The 18,092-nt window shown below is 41.9% G+C and overlaps 1 protein-coding gene across 2 annotated transcripts in view; it reads left to right on the forward strand.

Annotated features, from left to right (window-relative positions):
- Window positions 1-16,984, forward strand: part of daam2 (dishevelled associated activator of morphogenesis 2) — a 74,664-nt gene extending 57,680 nt beyond the window's left edge. For both annotated transcript variants that reach the window (XM_053433832.1, XM_053433833.1), the window contains 9 exons: window positions 418-502; window positions 1,055-1,161; window positions 2,253-2,341; window positions 4,110-4,278; window positions 5,083-5,190; window positions 5,377-5,437; window positions 5,706-5,837; window positions 12,035-12,205; window positions 12,350-16,984. In XM_053433832.1, the coding sequence (XP_053289807.1) occupies window positions 418-502; window positions 1,055-1,161; window positions 2,253-2,341; window positions 4,110-4,278; window positions 5,083-5,190; window positions 5,377-5,437; window positions 5,706-5,837; window positions 12,035-12,205; window positions 12,350-12,562 (1,135 nt within the window). In that variant the 3' untranslated portion in view covers window positions 12,563-16,984. The remainder of the gene's footprint in view (window positions 1-417; window positions 503-1,054; window positions 1,162-2,252; window positions 2,342-4,109; window positions 4,279-5,082; window positions 5,191-5,376; window positions 5,438-5,705; window positions 5,838-12,034; window positions 12,206-12,349) is intronic.
- Window positions 16,985-18,092: the final 1,108 nt, after the last annotated feature.

Here is an 18,092-nt window from a genome sequence, read left to right on the forward strand (position 1 = left end):
CATTTACTCGACAACGTACCATCTCCGACCAGCTGACGGTCCAAAGAGTCCCATCACAGATCAATAAACAGGCGTTCTGAGACCTCTCTGATACGTGGTCCCTCAACTCACTTTCCAATCCATAGAAAATTACCCGGGGGTGCACACCAGACCCTAATGGGGTCAGTGGTATGTCAATAGGACTCCAATGTTGTTATTGATCACAACCCAGCACACTTAACACTGAACAGATGCATTGATAACAGCTGGCAGGGCTCCCGGGGCTTGACAATGGGCCAGAGCAGCTGATCAGAGTATTAGAATCCTGCTCATCGTGTTCAATGATTCAGAATCTGTTGTTGTGTCGTAATGATTCACATTTAAAAGAACGATTGTAATTGAAACAACTTTGAATAAAAAGTTTTTTCTCCTTTTCAGGTTAAAAATGAGCAATGAAGAGATTAAGAGGGCGATCCTGGAGATGGATGAGAGGGAGGAGCTGGCCAAAGATATGCTGGAGCAGGTACGGTTCAGTGTTTGATGGATGATAGGGGACATATGGGAGGTAGCAATGTAGCAGCAGGCAGGAACAGGTCTATTATTACTGGCTGACAGTGCGTATGGATTTAATTAAATAAAGGACAAGAAACTAGAATTTTTAGTTTTCATAAAGAGGCTGCAGGAGGGCTCAAGCGTCCGTATATTGGGCATCCGCTCTTCCAGGTGAGCTAGCGGGCATCCCATATGTCCTCTCCACTCTCCCTCCCCACTTCAGACTCATGCTGTCCAATCAAGAAGGGGTAAAATACCCCTTCAATGGGTTTTGATGCAATTTACAGCAAGTCCAATTAAAGTGACAGTTTAGGTGCCATTATTCCTGGCAAGGAAACAGAGAAATGTGATTTATTTCTGTGTGTACTTTTGTATAATGTATATAGATTTCAATTATTACTCACACTCAAAGTAATACAGCTAATCAAACACAGTGAAAACTCATTCAGAATGTCCTGGGAAGAAAACAGTTTGGCAATCAGACACTTACATTTGTATTAACAGTTACTTTGCGTATTTGCAGCTGCTGAAGTTTATCCCTGAGAAAAGCGACATCGACCTGCTGGAGGAGCACAAACATGAGTTGGAGCGCATGGCCCGGGCTGATCGCTTCCTCTTTGAAATGAGCAGGTACGCAGGACTATATATCTGTGTGATGATGCAGAGTTTCCAACAGGATTGATTTGTAAGATTCTTTTGTAAGATAACTCCACTGATGCCACTTGCAGGTTTGTACACAGCTGAAGCTGAAACTATAAGGTCTGACTGTCTGCGTGGATGGTAAAAACTTGAGCGTGAGGCAGCAAGCTTGCAGAAAGCTCTATATGGAATATACAGAGAAAAACAATTCGTCAAAGATCTCTTATGTTATTATGAGAGGTGTACTTTCCTTTTTTTTAATTGTGAAACATTTGTGGCAGGACAAATTAGAATATGGCAGAGCACAATACTCCAGCTAATAAATTGGAAACACTGATGGTCCATGAAGCTGCACAGAAACTCTTATGGTGTTGGATTTTTAAGAAAGAGAGACATAAAAGTGATGAATCGGCTACATAAAGTCAGTATCTGCCTCAGTGTCCAACAGTCTTATGGCGTGTAGTTAAATGAACGAGTCCAACACTGAGAATTTTGATGGTACTCCCAAATCAGGACATCAAGCAGTCACGAGTGTGACGTCTTTTCGATAAGATTGAGCTTTTGAAGCAGTGAGGGGAGTTTGGACCCGAGAGCAAGCCTTGAACTTCAGGGTGATTCATCATTAAGCTGAGAAAAGAAGTTGTGGCTGCAGTCACATCAGAGAGCAGAGGCATTTTAACTCAAACCATCTCTGAATCTGCTGTATCAGAGATAATTAAACCTTTTCATTTCCTTTTCTGAAATATGACCTTGTCCCCTTCCTTTCCTTTTGACCACATCTCCTTTGGTCTGAAGGAATGCATTTGGGAATTAGTTATTTCCTTCTTTTTTTGAACACCATTTAATATCCCTGGTCCCTCTTTGAAATTCCCACTTCCTCTTTGGTGAACTTTTGAGCAAGTTTAACAAACCCATTTGTCAACTTTCCAGCTTGATGGCAGCCTATTGGACGATAAAAGCCCTGTGAAAACAGAGAGAGGGAATTTTGTACGCCTGATTGACTTCGAGCTTTGAATCGACACTCCCCTGGAGACAAATGTAACTCACCTCCCTTCATGTTTCCCCCTTTTCTCCTTCCCCAGAATTGACCACTACCAGCAGAGACTGCAGGCTCTGTTCTTTAAGAAGAAGTTCGCCGAGCGTCTGGGTGAAACCAAGCCTAAAGTTGAAGGTAAGGACAAAGACTTTAGACGCCACTGAAAAATACAGAGGAAGCAGAGGTGAACTCTCTGTGATTTTAATGTCAACAAATCCAAGAAAAGACCAAAAACAAAAGCTAATTGATCATAATAACAAGTATTTTATGCCAAAGCCTGATATAGCTTACATCCCTGTGACATGGAGCTTTATTTTTGTTTAAGAAGATCTGCTAAAAACATATCATGACGACAACCGCTTACATTTATTTTCACTCACTCATACAGTGCAACAAATGCACATAGTTCCCCCTTTTAACAAGATGAAGCTGTACATCCATTTGAGTAGGAGTCAGTGGGCAAAGGATTGAGTGGGGGGCTGGCAGGAAAAGTTCAGGAAAACGTCTGGAGGAACTGACTCTTACATTTGTGTTCTCAAGTACAGGCTCTCTGGAAAATTTCAGGAAAATGTCCTGACTTCGGTGCATGTCTAAAAGCAGCTGTACAGGCTTTTGGAGCAAGAAGATAAGAACATGTTCGGAGGTCACACCACACCGATTCTGCTCCCAGTTACACTCCCGGAAACAAAGATTACAAACAAACAAAAAGACGAGGTCTCAAACACTAAAAATGTCATCACCTTCGAACACTCTGACCGATGCTTTTCCCAGTGCCTCGTGAAATCCCTTCTGTGTGTAAAGTGTGTAAGTGTGTGTGCACGTGCATGTGTGTTTGTGCACTGAGAGAGCTGCAGTGGCCAACTGTATATTGGGCTTCTGCAGTTTTTCCCTCGCCAGAGCAGCTTCCAGGTTACCAGGGAGGCTGTTTTGGAAAGCTGGCCCACGTTGAGAGGGGGAGAGCCTCTCTCGTAAACACTGCTGCTCACTTCAAAGTCTGAGGGGAAAATGCTTCCAGTGAGACATGTGTGCATTACACTTGTGTTCCCCCGCGCTGTCGAAGTGTCTCTCTGAGCCCCAGCTACTTGAAAGTCACGTCTCTGGTGGGGTTAATGTCTTTCTGGGCACTGATGAGCACAACACATTTTGTCTTGTGCCAGCGTAATCCAGTGAGTATTGATTCCAGAAAACGTGTAGTTGGATTCAGAATGTTCCCAGACTCCTCATCAGTGCCCCTAATACAGAAGAGTTCTCGTGTTCATCTATTATTCATCTTACTTTGAAATACACTCTGGATGTTTCTCCGGACCACCCAACATGTTCAAAAAGACGTATTTCAGTAGAGGGTCTGGCCAAGCCTGTCCACATCCAACAGAATACGGCTGGCAGAGCCAGGGGACTAGTTCCCATGTTTTATTACGGCAGGAAGGACTGTAAAAATAACAATATGGATTCTGTTAATGATTTTCACATTCACGCCGCGATTTCCTCCGCGGAGAGCGGGAAGCACCTGCGCTCTGCCAGACGAGCGCGTTCTCAGGGGGTGAAGGAGTGGACAGCAGGGGATTGCATTGGAATACTGCCCTCCCCCTGCTGTTTAATGGCTGGATGGAAGAACTTTATGGGTTTCCCCACTGAGCTGCCCAGTCGTTGTGGGGAATATTGATCAATCATTACAAGGGTGTTTTAAAATTGAAGGATGGGATGAGAACTTTAAGGCCACAGACCACTGAGCCTTAAGTTTCATGAGTCAGTGATGGGTTGAAACCATGACAGGGAATGGAGAAAGGCCAGTTTGTTATGCAAGATGAAAGTTTAATTGACGGGGCTACTCAAAATGCATGCATATCCTACGCTAACTATATGATCTTTCCAGCTGTTTCTCACTCTCCATTGTTTTTTGCAGCCATCCTGAACGCATCCAAGGAGGTTGTTCAGAGCAAGCGGCTGACTCAGATCCTGGAGGTGGTGCTGGCCTTCGGCAACTTCATGAACAAGGGCCAGAGAGGCAATGCCTTCGGCTTCAAGGTCTCCAGCCTTAACAAGATCGCAGACACAAAGTCCAGCATAGACAGGTGGGTCACAGGGGGACTGTACACTTCAGCACCTCATCAATATATTCTGTACTATAAAATATTAAATAAGATACTATTTATAGCGCTAGTTTCTCAGTTTCCTTAACCTCTGTTGTAGACAGCAGCTGCCAGCACATTTAAAAACATCAAAAACTAGAAATAGACATTCAGTAGAAGAAAAATCCCCCCCTTAAAGTTTTTTTAATCAAGATACTTGAATTATTCTCTGAGAAATCTTGCAATGTTAAGTAAAGTGAAAAGAAATCATGGATCCACTTCCTGATCCAAATCTGCATCATCATCTAATGGGTTTTCCCTGACCCATACCACCTCCTTCCACCAGGTTTCCAGTCCATTCATAGTCTTTGAATATCCAGTTTACAAACTGACAAACACACCCAAATGAAAACATAACCTCATTGATGGAGGTAAAAACTCCCCTTTTATTGTCATGACTCATGAACTTTTAAAATCTTCCCACAAAATCAGAAAATACATTTTTATAAATTCAATGAATGAGTGGTTAAATCATGTTTATTTCTGCTCAAATCTGTAAAAATTTAAATAATGTAACAGGCTGCCACTCAATCACTGATCAGTGTCATTTCAACGGTTGCTAAAGAGGAATTCACTGCTGAGACATAATAAAGAGACGGACAACAACTACAAATCAAAACCAGCAGATTTAAAGAAAGAATAATATACTGTTTCTTTGCAGCTCTTCATGAAATAATGTTACCAAGATAAATCTCTAGGTAGAGTTTGCTTGACTCTGCGTTGACGTCTTTACTTCTGATTGACCAGGAACATCACCATGTTGCACTACCTGATCATGATCTTTGAGAAGAACTACCCGGACACGCTTCAAATCCAGCAGGACCTCTGCAGCTTATCAGAGGCGGCCAAAGTCAAGTGAGTGCAGTGCACAGCATTCCACTGTAGGGATGAGGGGACAATGAACTTTGACTAAACCTGTGTGTATCTCTCAATGCAACTTTTGCTGTATTGCCAATAGTTTATACATGTTTAGAGTGCATTAGAATATAATATAGTTAAGTAAATATTGTCTCAGCATCTGTTTTTCGGTTTTTCTCTTAGTTTGTCTGAGTTGGAAAAAGAAGTGCACAATATTAAAAGTGGACTAAAGGCTCTGGAAGCGGTGAGTTGTTGTGTGTTTGTGTCATGTTCCCTCCCTGTGGGTCTTCTCTCGTCTGTTATTATGTTTTGGAGCTGGGCAGAGGCAGACGGCAGGGTGAGGTGTTTTAAACGCTGGTATCGTTCCACGCACCGTGACATGGAACAGCAAATGTCACATTGGCATTGCAGCCACACACAGAAACAAATGTGCATACATTGCACTTCAAGGCAAAACTGAGATGAATAACGTGCTCATATGTTTTTTTCGTTGTTTGCTTGTCCACCTCCAGGAGCTGCTCTACCAGCAGAGCAGGACAAGGGAACGTGGGGATAAGTTTGTGGCTGTGATCGGTGACTTCATCACGGTGGCGGGCTTCAGTTTCTCTGAACTGGAGGACCAGCTGAGTGAAGCTAAGGACAAGGTAGGTGCCAGTGTAACCTGTCAAGTGGGAAATACGAGGCTGCATCCATACCACTACGTGTTTGTTTGAAAAACACATTCAATCGCAACGGCTACGACTTGTCCACACTACTCTGGAGTTTTAGGGTCGCTTTGAAAATTCTGGCACACCAATTAAATCTGGAAGGGCAGAAGCGGAGACGTTAGAAAACAATCATGCAGACACAACAACTTGCTGATTGGGTCGTTTCGGTCATGATGTAGTCTTCGCTTAATTGTCAGGGTCCTATCACATGACCTCCCATCAGCCTTGGCTTCCAGTGGAGAACCCAACATGGATAATCAATTACAAGTGTAGCTGACCCTGTTGTCTTTGCTAACAGCTGCTGTGCAGTTAAATTCCATATCTTACAATGATACAACTGTTTACATGTGTAGGAGAAGAACTGTTATTCGAGCAATCCGCGACAATTGTGTCGAAACGGGACGTGCAAACCTTCCTGTTCACAACAGCACGTGCATGCCCAGTGTCTGTGAAATAATGTGATGTGCGTTTTCAGGCGTGTTTGTGCTGACATGAATTAAAACAGATATTGAGCCAAAATGCGGTTTTCAAATGAAAGGTATGGATTTAGCCTGACAGAAAATCATATGTCCATGTGGGTGGCTTTAATGCATCGCCCCTAGCTTCATGTGGGACTGACACAGGAGGGATAAATTACTGAAGGGGAAACCTCTGTACGTTCTTCTTCGTATGTTGTGATGAGTTCAGCAGCGCTGGTGAAACCCAGCACTGACAGATGACCCTGGATTTCCGCCCACATTTTCTCTCTGTGTGGTAAAATTTACCGTTTTAAATCTGCGCCCTTTTTTTTGCCCAACTGGGACGAAACCTTTGAACCCTGCTGGCTCATGTGCTGATGTATTATAGGAAGCATGTCAGCTGAAGACATCATTGGGACTGTGGGAATCCCAAAGTAAGACAGCGATGAAAAGATTTATGCAGACACGTTATTGAACATCCAAGTCTTCGGTGCTCTGTTGCACATTCAGCATTGTGATGCTGACGCAGTGAAAGCTTTTGGAATCCTGCAGGCTGAGTTCAATAGTTGCAATTCTGCAGTAATAAATGCTTTATTATGAGGCATGTCCTGTTTCCAAAATAATTGACATAATGATGCTGCACGCCCCAAACTGCTGTAAAGGATCAACAGGCTGTGAGAGAGAGACGGGAGGACAGGGCCATTGGTTTTCTGTGCAGAGCCTCCCTACTTCTTAATTATTTGTTCAAGGAGGAGGTCGGTGAAAATATGGAGGGAAAACAGGTCAGTCGGGACGTCACGGGAGAAAGAGCTGGAGGAGCGGGCCACCGGTTGCTGCTGTAAAACAAAAGAACCTGTGTTCGCCGGCCCAGACTCCCAACACGCACTTTTCTTTAGCACAACTGTGTGTATGTGAGAGTGTGTGGTTGGTAAATGGGCAGCGTGACGCATCAACTCAGTGCTTGTCGAGGCTGTTTGACGCTCTCTGTCAGGTTTCCAGGGGAATACAAATATGGAAGTGTGGGTGTGCACCAGGCGTTCAGAAGGGAGGAGGAGGGTGACTAAACAGAGCAGGCAGTCTGCTGAGGCTCATGAAGCTCCATGGCAACAAATCTGTGTGCGTGTGCATGTGTGTGTAAGAAAGACAAACACATACACACACACACCCTCGCCAGACACTACTACATACATTACAAAGGATTACAGTTGTCCGGGGCCATGTGGGTTATTGGGACAGAGATTTCCAGAGGCGTGAGGGGATTTTTTTCTTCTTTCATCCAGAGAGATTTGTTGGATTTACTCTTGACAGCACAATCACACACATTCATCACATCGGCATGTTCAGAGACAACACAAGATTTTTATTTTTATCTATCCATGAGCAACACAGCTAAGCTCCAAACAGAACAGAGAGCGCTTCACGATCCCACATGTGCCGATCAAGGAGAAATATGAAGATGACAGGGAGAGATATGAGCAGCAATGGTGAATGGTGGATTAGAAAAAAAAATGTCATTTATATATAAACACCTTCAAGAAGTGTATCATCGATCTGCCTGTGCGATTTGATCAGTCAGACAAATGTCCCTTCATGTTTTAGCCCATTTTGCTGTTAACTTCACATCACTGAGGTGTTGTTTGTGTTTTTCCTCCTTACAAGCACATTATTTTACTTTAATTATGATCACAATATTTGTATTTCACAGGCCCCTGTTCGATAATCACTAATGCCTAAAATGAATATCACTGTAAGAATGAGGCTTTTATTGATTTAGGTAAATATGGTTATTGGTTAATACAGGTGTGTAGCAGAGTTACTCGTATATGATATGTGAGTTACAGATACCGTTCTGCCCCTGGTACCAGACTTTATCTACTACAACATTTATTGTCATTCAAGTCATTCAATTGTAAATGCAGCTTGATTTGAGATTTGTTTAGATTGTTTATTTTGTGGTTATTGCTATGCCATGCCACAAGGGGGCAGTCACAAGTAGACACAGTGGTGTGGGCTCTGTGTGTCTGGATCGCGGGGATGATCTGGTTCTTACTGCACATGGAGCAACGGTTAAAGGCACAAACAAAGGTCATTTTTGAATTCAACACATTCCCAATAGCATCCTGGCAACTGCAACGTAGCAGCAAGACGAGTTACGAGGACAAAACAAACGGTTTGCGCGTCAAGAACTCTGAACCATTTACCACCCTGGCTATTGGTATTGTGCCAGTTGGTCACTTCAGTCACTTTGAAGGGATAGTTAACCACAAAATGAAAACTCACTCATTATCTACTCACCACTATGCTGAAGGAGGGGTGGGTAGAGGGCTTCAAACGTAAACAAAACAAACATTGAATGTCAGAGGACAAGATATCTGCATTTCTGCAAACACTGTGGTTTTGATTTGGCAAATCCTTTATGTAACTTGTCATACAGCGAATGGGCAGTATGCAGAGTTTTCATATCACCTTAATGGAAAAACAGATTTTTAACATTAAATCAGCATGTGGAGTCTAGTCTTTTGTTTGATAAAAGGGTCTTAGCTATGAAATACATTTAAAAAGTGTATTGCTTCCTTTTCTACATCAGCATCTGAGCAAATCAGGAACTGACTCCACTGCTTTTTTTTTGTCCCCAAATATGAAATGTTCATGTGTGTATTTGTAGCTCAGCAGCAATTTCCAAGGGTTATTTCCCACTTGCCCACTATCATTGAACTTTTCACCTCACAGGTGTGGGGCTAAGAAGAGCTTTATTTGTTTTGGCTGCTCTTCACTGGATTAGTGTCTGTGGAGGATGAGGGATCACATTTAATGAAAAAACAGTGATTGTCTGAGGACAGCTGGTCTTTGTACTGGATTTAAAAAAAGAACGAGCTCCATGTTTATAAAAAGATGCAAAATTTTGTTTCATAATTATTTAATTTTTTGAATCTGCATAGTAATTAATGTGATTTAAATTACACAAAGAGTTTTATTCTTCTTTAGGGTTTCTCTTCTCTAGTGTTAGTTTTTGAAATAGTTTTTGAAAAGTTCAACAAATTCAAAGCCCAACATGGGAGGATGGCAGCTCCTCTCTCCACATTAAACCTGAAACGCCTCAATACTCTGGCCTGTACCTTTGTGATGTCACATGCCTCACATTTGCATAATGCCTGCCTAGCAGCTAGTTTGGCGCGTCCCCTTAGGAAACCAGATAAAGTGATTTCTTACACAAGCTGTTAGCAGTTGACCAATCACAACACAGTAAACAAGCTGGCCAATCAGAGCAGGCCTGGCTTTATCAGAAGGGGACCCTTAAAGGGACAGGAGCTTAAACCAAGTGTTTCAGTCAGAGGCTGAAAAGAGGAGCTGCTGCAATGGACATGGACTGAAACAGTTTTCAGATCCAAAAAATCTATAGATTTCTGATAACTTTAAATCTTAAGTGTCTGAAAATGTTTCATGTCAACTTTAATAGTTAAAAAATATGAGAACTGTTGAACTCAAACCGTCAGAGCCCAAGAAACTCTCCACGGAGTTTAAGAGAAAAATGTAATTAGCATCTCAGAGAGCGCTGCAGTGTTTTGTGTGTCTGTCTGTGTGAGGTGAGCTCAATGTGTGTGACTTCTTATTTCCCGTTCCACTTTGTGTGTATGATTGTGTGTCTGTCTGTGTGTGTGTGTTTTTACTCATTTAGCACAGACCCGAGGGGACGAGAGGAAACAGATTTGACCAGACACATAATTACAGGAGAGAGAGAGAGAGGGATGATGATGGTGGAGGTTGCCGGGGTGACCAGCCCATAATAACAGGATGGTTTTGATTCTTCAGAAAAGAGCGAGCCCCAACTCCTTCATATCACAACACGAGGACCACATACAGTTTACTCTCCTCAAATAAACTGGAGTGATGTGATGTTTTCTGTCACTTTAATCCCACATACGATGAGAATCAAGCAGAGGCTGCAGCTTTCTCACTGGGAAACTTGTTTTCATATCAATAGTAATCCTTGGATTACAGGGCACATTAATGGACACGTGAAGGGTTGTCACTTTTCATTTTTCTTCACTGCCTGTTTGACTTGGGATATTTTCAGCTTCACTGAAAGTTCCTGTGCGTCTCTGTCTGATCACGACCTTATAATGAGCAACATCCAAAGTAAAAGTGAACATAAGGAAGCAGACAATAGTGTAGGGGATATTTATAGATATAGATTTATAGATAATATTTCATTCAACTTATGTAAATGTTTTATTAAATACATCACAATGAATTAAATAAGCATTGAATGATATTCTAGGTAGTGCTTTTAGTAATAATAGTAGTTTTAATCAATATTTTTAAAGCAGTTAATAGAGAATTACCACCCAGTGGCCCAATTATATGTCCAACCTCCATGCACAACTCCTGATTTAGTAAGGCTCATATTTAAGTCATTCCTTGTTTACTGCTAGCTCTATAACTTTGAGCAAAGACACACATCACGTTCTTGAGCGTACTGACCGGACAGGGGCACTTAAGGGACCAATCAGCTTTCAGCTAGGGGACAGTCCCCCCCTGCCGCTGCCCCTGGATCCACCCCTGTTATCACCAGAGTTGGTTGGTTCTACAGCCCCCTACTTCACAGCTGCCATCAGCTCTGGTGAACCCACTGTTTGTTACCTGCACAGCACTGAACAGTTGACCAATGTTATGAAGTATCTGTTGAACTTAGTCGTTAGTGGAGACCAAGACAGCGATAAAGTAAAACCGGATTTAGATCCATCACATGAAAGCTAATGTTCTTGTGGGTCTGCTGGATTGTTAACCACCATATCAACTTTATTGATGATTATATCACGGTGTTGTTCCCTTCGGCGGGGGGGGTTCTGTCACCCCCACATAGCCAAAATATACGCAACATATACATGTTGCTGATAATACCATCACCTACACTTTAATAATAGTTCACCTAAATTAATTAATAAAGGATTTTATTTTCTATTTTTTTTCCACCAACCTCATTTGTTAATTAAGAAAATAAGAGCTGCAATAAGGAGACAACTAATGAAGGTGCTTCTTCTAATAGAAATAATTAGATAATCATAATAAGTATTATGAGCATCAATAATAATTTTTAGAACTCAGCAGAATTGTTCAGCCACTTGTATCAAATTGCAAATCTGTCCTCATGTCCTGCAGGTGTCTTTTAATAAGCCAGTGAAACTAACTTGGACCTTTTGAATTAAAGTAACAATATTATACTTGTTGTGTTATATTGTTTGATATTATATAAGGATATTGATGGGGTCCATCTGTGTGTTGTGCCGAACACTGCAGTACAAAGCTTGGCGTGTTGGAATGTAGAGGAAGTTTGGCTGCAGGCGTCGTCCTGGCACAGAACACTGAACAGCTTGAAGAGAAGAGGGTGGAAATACGGTGGTCAAATCATGCAGTCAGTTTGTGTGTGCGTGCGTGCGTGCGTGTGTGTGTGTGTGTCTCTACTGTTTTTTCGGGGGAAGATCAAGTATGCATGCCAGCATATGAGTTTGCGCAAAGACATACTTATGCAGTGCAGACTTAAAAAGAAATCTGGTAAAGCACAGAGTCAAATACAACAAAAGCGGTTGTGTATGTCCCCTATGTTTCTCTACCGATAGGTGTGTACAGGTCACTTTAAAATATATTAATAAAATACATGTCTTTTTTCCTGCGTAGTTCTCCAAATCTCTGAAGCACTTTGGGGAGGACGAAGGGAGGATGCAGCCTGATGAGTTCTTCGGGATCTTCGACACTTTCCTACAGTCGTTCAGCGAAGCACGGCAAGACCTTGAGAACATGCAGCGGCGCAAGGACGAGGAGGAGCGGCGGGCCCGGATGGAGGCCATGGTGAGATACACATGCTAGACCTGAGGCATTCTTACGATGTACGTTGCGTTGTTGTGCATCAGGCTGTTTTGCTGTCAGGTTGTTGTTAAATTTTCATGATAGCTTTCGATGCTGAAACGTTTGCCATGTGTTTATCTTTTCCAGCTCAAAGAGCAGAGGGAGCGGGAGCGACGGGCAAAGAAGACCGGCACCTCAGACGAGGTCGGCGGCGAGTTCGACGACCTGGTGTCGGCCCTGCGTTCAGGCGAGGTCTTCGACAAGGACCTGAACAAGTTCAAGCGCAACCGCAAGCGCTCGGTCAACCAGCTGGTGGAGGGAGGTGGCCGTGAGCGAGCCGTCACCAAGGTCAACTACTAGGCTGGGAAAAAGAAGGGGACAAAAAAAAAAACACTAGACACCTAAATTCTGCCGTGGCGTAGATCTGTTAGCACCTTTTAGTCCAGGTCCTCTGAACAGTGACGCTGGAGAGGATGTAAATAATGGCTGGACTGGACGTGTATGGACGGCCACACCATTGATTGAAGGATCTCCTCTGATTGGTTAGTCCTGGAAGTTGTGTGATCTCCTGAGCTGGACGAAGGACAAGGGACATTGATGGAATTGACGGACAGACCACTGTGACACATTATCCCCTGTCTTATGACCATATCCTTTAACACTGTGTCCTTCACTCCACTTCTCCTTTTCTTATCCCTTTGCAAACCCTGCAGCGTTCCCCAGTAAGATCTTTGGAGCTGGACCTGCCCCGTCTTTTTGCTACCTGTCTCTTAAACATTGGGATCCGCTTGTCACACTGTACATAGACAAGAGACAAAGAGAAAAGGACTTGGAGGAAACTCGAGTCAGAAAGAAAGAGAGAACAAGAAGGTGGAAGAAAGGGGGAATAAACCTCCACAGTCATGGCTGCTTCAAGTGTTCCCCGGAAAAGAGAGTTTTTGGCACAGAATAGATTTTCATGGACTTCATTTTCTACAAAGAAGGACATGGAGGTCTCAGAATGCTTGGTAGGCTTCTAAAAGAGTGGAGAATGGACACAAGTTGTTGAGGTGATGGCTCTAAAACAGAGGATTCGACCCAGCACACAGCATTCCCAGGCAGGATGTGCTGCACAAATCCTCCCCAGGTTTCCACTTCAGAGGAGGCAACGCTTCGTTGCTTGATCCACCCGAAGAAAAATAAAAATCATGACTGTGCCACGAGGGTCGAGTCTCGCCAAACACTCTTCAGTGGTTCAACGTTTGTTCTGGCATGATGCAGTGCCAAAGCAAAGAGAAAAAACACGTGTAAATGTATTAATACGAAAAAACATACTGCAATTAGACCTTGATATATATATTTATATTTAGATGCAGACAAGCTAATTGCAAAGATGTAGAGGTTTTTTATGTTTTTCATGGCATTTTCTGGGGTTTTGTACACACGATGCATTATTTGTTGGTGTTGCAAGTTCACATTGCTGTTGAAGTGAATTTCTATACATTTTTGCGCTTTAGGTAAAAAAACAGAAAGATAATCGCTCGTCCTTTCACACACGTACGTCTTGTTTGCACTGTAGCTTTTCCACACGCCGACCCACCGTGTCCCCTCTGTACTTAAATTAACTTTATCCACAACAAGGTTTATGAAGGAACGCCATCATTTAGTCTCACGGGATCAGCCTGCAGTGAGATCACAATGCTCTCTGCCTGCTGCACTGTCTGATTCACATCGGACTGTGTGTACACAGCCGTTCTCATGTACGGTGTGTGGGATCTGTTTCACTGGTGCTAAAACATGTGGTCTCTGCACAGAGCCACGAGTCCAGTTCAGGATTGTCACCCTCACTTTTAAGGAGTGCATGATCGCTCAGTCATCCTCACACAGTATCTGTGTTTGTATTTGAGTTGACGTTGTGATATGGGACCGCCCCGCGTATTCAGTCTGTTACTGCGAAGTCAGGGATCAACGAAAGCACTTGCAGTCTGTTGACATTCTTCCTTGAGGCTTGTTGCCGTGTTCAGGGTTTTTCGGCCTCAGAGATCACAGGAAACATCTGTCCTTCCAGCTCCTCTCACATGTTTGTTTACATCGGGCGAGACGCTCTTTCTAGGATGTGTTCATTTCTACAACAACTGAGGAAAAGCCTCACATGATACTTCCAACTTTACATGGAAAAATATGCTTATTTACAGCCGTAAGACTTTAGCAGCAGGCATGAAGGAGGCTGGAATGTATGTGGTCACCTCAGTAAAGTATTGAAATGGACATAAGAGTATCGTGCTGCAGAGAAGGGCTGGAAGCTTCCGCACAGAGCGGCGTCTGAACCGTGGGGCGAGCCCACTGCGGTGGCTCGGACGTCTTCCTGCTCCCGGTGCTTAGGAGGATAAGTAAGCTGATGGGCTCAGACTGCATTAAGGGACCTGGAATGAAAGCAAGGATCGGTTTAAAACCAGAAACATACACCACGTCTGAGCCTACATCTACATGTAAGCCATTAGAGGGTTTAAGTTCAATGGAAAGATAGTGATTGTCACCTTTTTTAGTTTTGGATGATCTATTTTGTTTCATCCTCATGGCAACATGTATGTTTAATGTAGTCCAGTATAGGGCTAGATACGAGATGTTAGAGTCTCCTCTGGTATCCCTGTCATACGTGTGTTATAATAATCTATAACACGTGTAAATCCTAATGTTTCTTTATGTTTTGGCTTGTCACCGTTTGTCATATAGATTCATCTAAAATGACTAGGTTTTGTAGAACAATACCTGGTTCGGTTTATTTGATTAATAAAAATTGATTTTAATCCCATAGGTTTGAAAGATTACAGTAAAAAAACAGTAAAACCCACTCACCACCATCTCAAAGTAGAAATTGTTCCCACTGCACTTCATTCAACAATCACATTTTGCATTTTCAGAAGTGTTACAAGACACAAGAACAAGAGATTTCCAAAGAAATGCAGTTGTGTTTTTCCTTTGTAGCATTTCTGAAAGAACTGACGGACATCATCCTTATCACCCATTTTCCTTATGTATTTATATGTATCTCTCATAATGACGTTCCCATTTATTTTCTGTTCTTTGTCATTTTTTTCACCTTTAAGTGCCTCTGACGCTGTTTTCACATGTTCCATTCCCTCTTGTTTAAGTGCTAGTCGCTTTTCAATACACATTCATGAACTGGCGCCATCTTGTGGCTTCCACAGAGTGTGACACTTGACCCTGGCTCTAGGTAACTAAAACTCCCAAATAACCCATGTGGTGTTCTTCAGTGCGGCTGCCCTTTCCTCCATTACCCGTTCAGAGAAAACCCAACTCACTGCACTTAAGCTTTAACTGAGTTCTGTCCCAGAGATCAGGAGTTAACTCCCATCACAAGTTTATTCCTCCGATATTAGTCAAACTGCAGCAGAGAGAAGCTGACGTGAGGCTGTCAAGACGATGTGAGACACTGCAAAGAGGATCTTTGAGCTGCCGTGTCCCCCACACACTTCAGAGATTAACCAGGAAACCAAAAAGACTGAAACTCTCCGACACTTTAAAAAGAAATCAGAAAAGCCCCTGTAGGGTCTGAAGGGGGGAAATGTGGTATGAATGCCTATTCTTTAACCAGCATCTCATGTATATTCGAGCTCTTCTATTTTCTAACCTCTTCTCCTATGTCTTTTTCCGAGTTAATCAGAGTTCGTATACCAGGCCCTTTAAACTCCCTAATCCAGAGCTTTAACCCGTATCCTAGTGCAGACTATTTACTGAGGGGTATCGCAACATTGTCAGTATTATTTCATGTTTGTGTTGTTACATGTTTGGATGTTTTATTTGGCCATTGACTGGCTGATTATTGTTTTGTTTTTTTGGAGTGTAAAGATGGAAATCAGAGGAATGAAATTAGTAGCTTGTTCAATGCACTTTTTTATTATGGGACATTTCCATTTGCGGCGCCTAGTTGAGGGCTGAGACTCCTCGGAACGAATGAAGGGTGCAACTGAAGAGCGGGGCTAGGAAAAACGGAAAAGGGCACGTGAGGTGTTGGGGACCCCGGCTGGGCCGCTGGAAACACATCAGTAGTCTGTCAGATGGCAGAGATGGGATTTGTGGGAAGAGGTGACACTCCTACGTTAAGTTTAAAATCCTCGCCTGTCTGTCACCCACTTTGTAGAATAAAAAGAAAATGGCGGGGTGGGCGTCGGTCTCTGTCCCCTCAACATCTCTGTCCACTCCGACACACTTGGCATTGACCCGCATGCCTGAGAAAACGTGATTGTGACGTGTGGACTCTGGTCGAGGATTGCCTACGACATGGAACGAACCCGTTACACAATCAGTTCTGCCTGAGAAAAAAGTTGCACCCACTTTTCAGAGGTTGTATAATTGTGAGGAGTCAGTATTTTTATGGTTGGGAAAAAAATGATCCTCAACAGAAAATGTACAGTTGGAAAAAATAACATTTTGTACACCATGCTTGATGTTTGAGATTCGATTGATTAAAAAAAAATACAAAAAAAGATATTAAAATGTTGAGGAATGTTCAATTTTCCTGTATATTGTACCTCTATTTATTTGCCTTATTTAGTTTGCTATATTTTGTATGTACACACAGCATTACAGCAAAATGTTATATTAAAAATATGAAATATGAATAATTAAACTGTGGTCCGTGTATGATGGATAGTTTTGAGACTTGTATAAGAATGAGAATCTTTTTTTTCTTTTTCGTTTCCATAATTTTATTTTTGTTTTGTATTTTTTTCTCACCCTGTGTCTTTTTGTAGGGTTACAATAAAGTTTTGTCCCTTACAAGTGATTGTTTATTTTTTTCAGTCACTATCACCAGAACTCAATGTGAGAATAATGCTTACATGCTTTAAGTACAAGTATATACAGTATATTGTACTGTAAAGCTGGATTCAGTGCTCCATGTAAAACAATTAGTATCACTGATCCTCTTTGGTGCATTAAAAACAAATACATTTAAAGAAACACAACATATACAAATATACTTAAGTATAGACTTAGATATTCTTTGCTATGGAAATCAATAGCATGGATATGATGTTGCACATGGATGGTGATGGTATTGAGTGTTGGAGTTCAGTGCAGTAATCTAATCTAATCTAATCTATAAAGGTGCTGAAACTATGGTTGATTTCATTGATTTGTTCATCAACAGAATCAATTCAAATAATTTAATTACATATTGGTTAGTGTCAATTATCACAACAAATTCTACTGTGTTTTTGACCACACCCACATCTTTTGCAGGCCTAAAAAAGTATAATTTAGTTTGATATAATTGTATAAATTATCAAATTATAGATGCAGTGGAATAAAACAACCTGTAGACTTTGAGACATTGTGGAAGTAAAATGTGTTTGATAAATTTATCATAAGATCTAACAATACTGTACATTCAGTTATATTAGGTTTTTAATACATGCTAATGTTAAAGGACCTCACATATAATGAAGAGTAGACTAAAGCTCAAGCCTCAGGTGAGATAATACGTGTTTGATGTTGCATACTTTAATATCCAATAACCTTAAGTCTATTCTTCAATATATATGAGTTCCTGTTACATTAGCATATATACAAACTAAAGCTGTTTAAATATATGCTAATGTCAAAGCATTTATAATAAAGAATAGTCCAAAGATTATTGGATCTTAAAGTATTCAACTTCAGACACGTCTGTCCTGAGCTGAGGCTTGAGTATCGAGACTGGTGCATTTCTTTACCTACATGTCTTACCTACTGTATTGACTCCAGATTATATTTAATCAATCCTATAGTCAGTTAAGAAGTTGATAATTCAGAGAATGACAAACTGTTATATGACATGTGTACTGGAAGAGATGGTTGGATAAACCTCCACCATGGACAACAGAGGGATTAACAGCATGAGAAATTA

This window comes from Pleuronectes platessa, chromosome 11 (genome assembly GCF_947347685.1).
Source record: "Pleuronectes platessa chromosome 11, fPlePla1.1, whole genome shotgun sequence".
NCBI lineage: Eukaryota > Metazoa > Chordata > Actinopteri > Pleuronectiformes > Pleuronectidae > Pleuronectes > Pleuronectes platessa.